The 2,490-nt window shown below is 41.4% G+C and overlaps 1 protein-coding gene across 2 annotated transcripts in view; it reads left to right on the top strand.

Annotated features, from left to right (window-relative positions):
* The window catches only part of CCDC80 (coiled-coil domain containing 80), a 20,727-nt gene that overhangs the window by 12,762 nt on the left and 5,475 nt on the right, over window positions 1–2,490 (top strand). For both annotated transcript variants that reach the window (XM_006020121.2, XM_006020120.3), the window contains exon 5: window positions 514–662. In XM_006020121.2, coding sequence (XP_006020183.1) covers window positions 514–662 — 149 coding nt within the window. The remainder of the gene's footprint in view (window positions 1–513; window positions 663–2,490) is intronic.

The raw sequence follows: 2,490 nt of genomic DNA, 5'->3' as shown, positions 1-2,490 counted from the left end.
AGGAGGGGAGGACAGTTAATCTTTTCAAGGTGGAGGGTGGCAGGAGGTAAGTCTTGCTGTATGCTGTGATAGTGTGCTAACAACACAAGGCCCTCTCATAAACATAGAGCTGCCAGTCCAGAGGAGGAGAATGCAGCACCTGGTGTCCTGAAACAGCCAGGTGTTGCCATACAATAAAGCGACATGAGCATGGTGATGCTGCACAAGGTCCAAGGACAGTAGGATGACCTTGCAAGGTAATTTAATGATGACAAGTTGCATGCAGTGTCTCTTAACACATGAGTTGGCCCTAATGGACAGCCATGTAAAGCTGGCATCCATAAGAATAATCCATTTCCTCACAACCTGATTCTGCAAAATCCAGGGGAGTTTTTTTTCCTCTCTCTCTCTCTCTCTTTTAGGCCTCGTTGTATAGCTGTAGGAATTAATACTTGTCTGTCTAGGAGAGCCATAATACATGCAAAAGGGCTTTGCTTGTGTCTTTTGATCTACTCTTTCTTTTTTACTGAACAGCAATACTATGAAGTGCCTATAGCAATGAAGTCTGTGTTTGATTTGATTGACACTTTCCAATCACGAATTAAAGACATGGAAAAGCAGAAAAAGGAGGGGATTGTCTGCAAAGAAGATAAGAAACAATCCTTGGAAAACTTCTTATCCAGGTACTGTATTATCTTAAAAAAAAAAGATTGGAGCATGGTACAGGAGTAGATGGGCCACATTCCATGCCAACTTAGGCCCTGGTCGGTAAAGCCAGATGGTAAGCACCAAAGACAGAAGCTGATCCAAAAGGTCCATCCTTATAACATAGCTGATCTTTTTGCTGTGAAAATTTCACAGAAGGGGATTTTTAGATTTTTTTAAAAGTGTGCATAGCATAATATTCCCCTGCACCTTCACTCCACTCTTGAGACCTCACACTGCCCCCTTCCTCCACATATTGACAAACTAGAGGTGAGACTGGATTCAAGAAGCTTTGCACTGCAGCCATTTATACTTAGAATAAATTCAGCTTTGTTCAGGCACCAGGTCATGTGATTAGGTACTAGGAATCCAGGGGTCTCTTTTGGCTTTTCCACTGAACAGCAATACAGCAATACATTTCCTTCAGGACCTTAGGCAAGTCACTTTACCTCCTCGTACTTGCATTTCCTTTTCCTCAAGAGGGCAAAGGCTTAATACTAGTGACCCATTTCACCAAGGGGCAGTGAGGCTGAATGCATAGATTCATAGATTGTAGAGTCGGAAGGGACCACAATGGATCATCGTGTCCGACCCCCTGCCCCTGGATTCCCGGTACCAGTAGTGTTTATTATGTGCACTGAGTTGGTGCTGCAAAAAGGCAGTTTATTTTGCATTAGAGCAACATCTGCAGCCATTTAAAAGACCATTTCCTGTTAAAAAAGATCCCTGTAGCTCTGTGAATGCCTTTAAAGCTAATTAGTTTCATACTGATGAAGAGGTACTTTTCTGAGAAAAACGTACATAGTTTTGAGAGTATTAAATAAACTTACCTTAGGTGTTTCAACCCAGTTACAGATATTTCCCCCTCTTGCCATGCTTCTGGATAAAACAATGTAGATTGTTCCTCAAGGTCAAAGGCTCTATAAGAAAAGACAATGTGTTAAACCAAAATCCAAGCTTTATCTTATAATTTGAATCTGGGTTTATCTGCATGGTAATAAACCCTTATAAATGTAGTTCTCAACATTGATAATCAACAAGAGATGGCAGCAGGTAAAGACCTTAAGATCTGGAGGGTCAGATTTGGCTGAGAATCCAAAATGCAGATGTTTCTTCAAGACTTTTGGGTTTGCAAACTTAAGATCAGTGTGAGATGCATCTAGAAAGAAGATAAGTGTGAGAATTTGAAATGAGGTGGAACAAAACTTTAGACATGGCACAAAACTTTGGGAGTTCAAAATGAAACCTGGGTGCCATACATTATATCTTCCCTGTTTTCCTCCAAAGCAGAGACTCCCAGACCATGGACTATGGAACACTTGCTGGTTTTCAGAGGTGACTAGTCACATAACATTGCTTCATTACTGGCTGCTAGATTATATTTAATGAATACTCTATATTTTTCCCCCTCTTGGGTATTTAAATGCCCCCCTATACTACTATCTGAGCATATCACACTCTTTAATGGATTGAGCCTTGCTACACCATGAGAGGCAGGGAAGGACTATTATTCTCACTCTGCAAATACAGAACTGAAGTACAGGGAGACTAAATGACTTGTTTGAGATCTCACAGGAAACTCATAGACTTGAACCCAGATCTCTGAAGGCTGAGGGTGCCACACTAGGCACTGACTGGAACACACATCCAGATCTGAACATGCCCTGAACATTGAGACAGTTAAGGTCTGGATATGAACATTGCAGCTCAGGGCACATCTTCAATTAGAGGAAAAACAAGGAAGAACAACACTGGCTGTACACTTATGAACCTTTACAAAGGCTTGGCTTGGGATTCAGATTTGAA

The sequence above is a fragment of the Alligator sinensis genome, unplaced genomic scaffold (genome assembly GCF_000455745.1).
Source record: "Alligator sinensis unplaced genomic scaffold, ASM45574v1 scaffold343_1, whole genome shotgun sequence".
Lineage (NCBI taxonomy): Eukaryota > Metazoa > Chordata > Crocodylia > Alligatoridae > Alligator > Alligator sinensis.
This window is presented reverse-complemented; position numbering and strand designations above follow the sequence as displayed.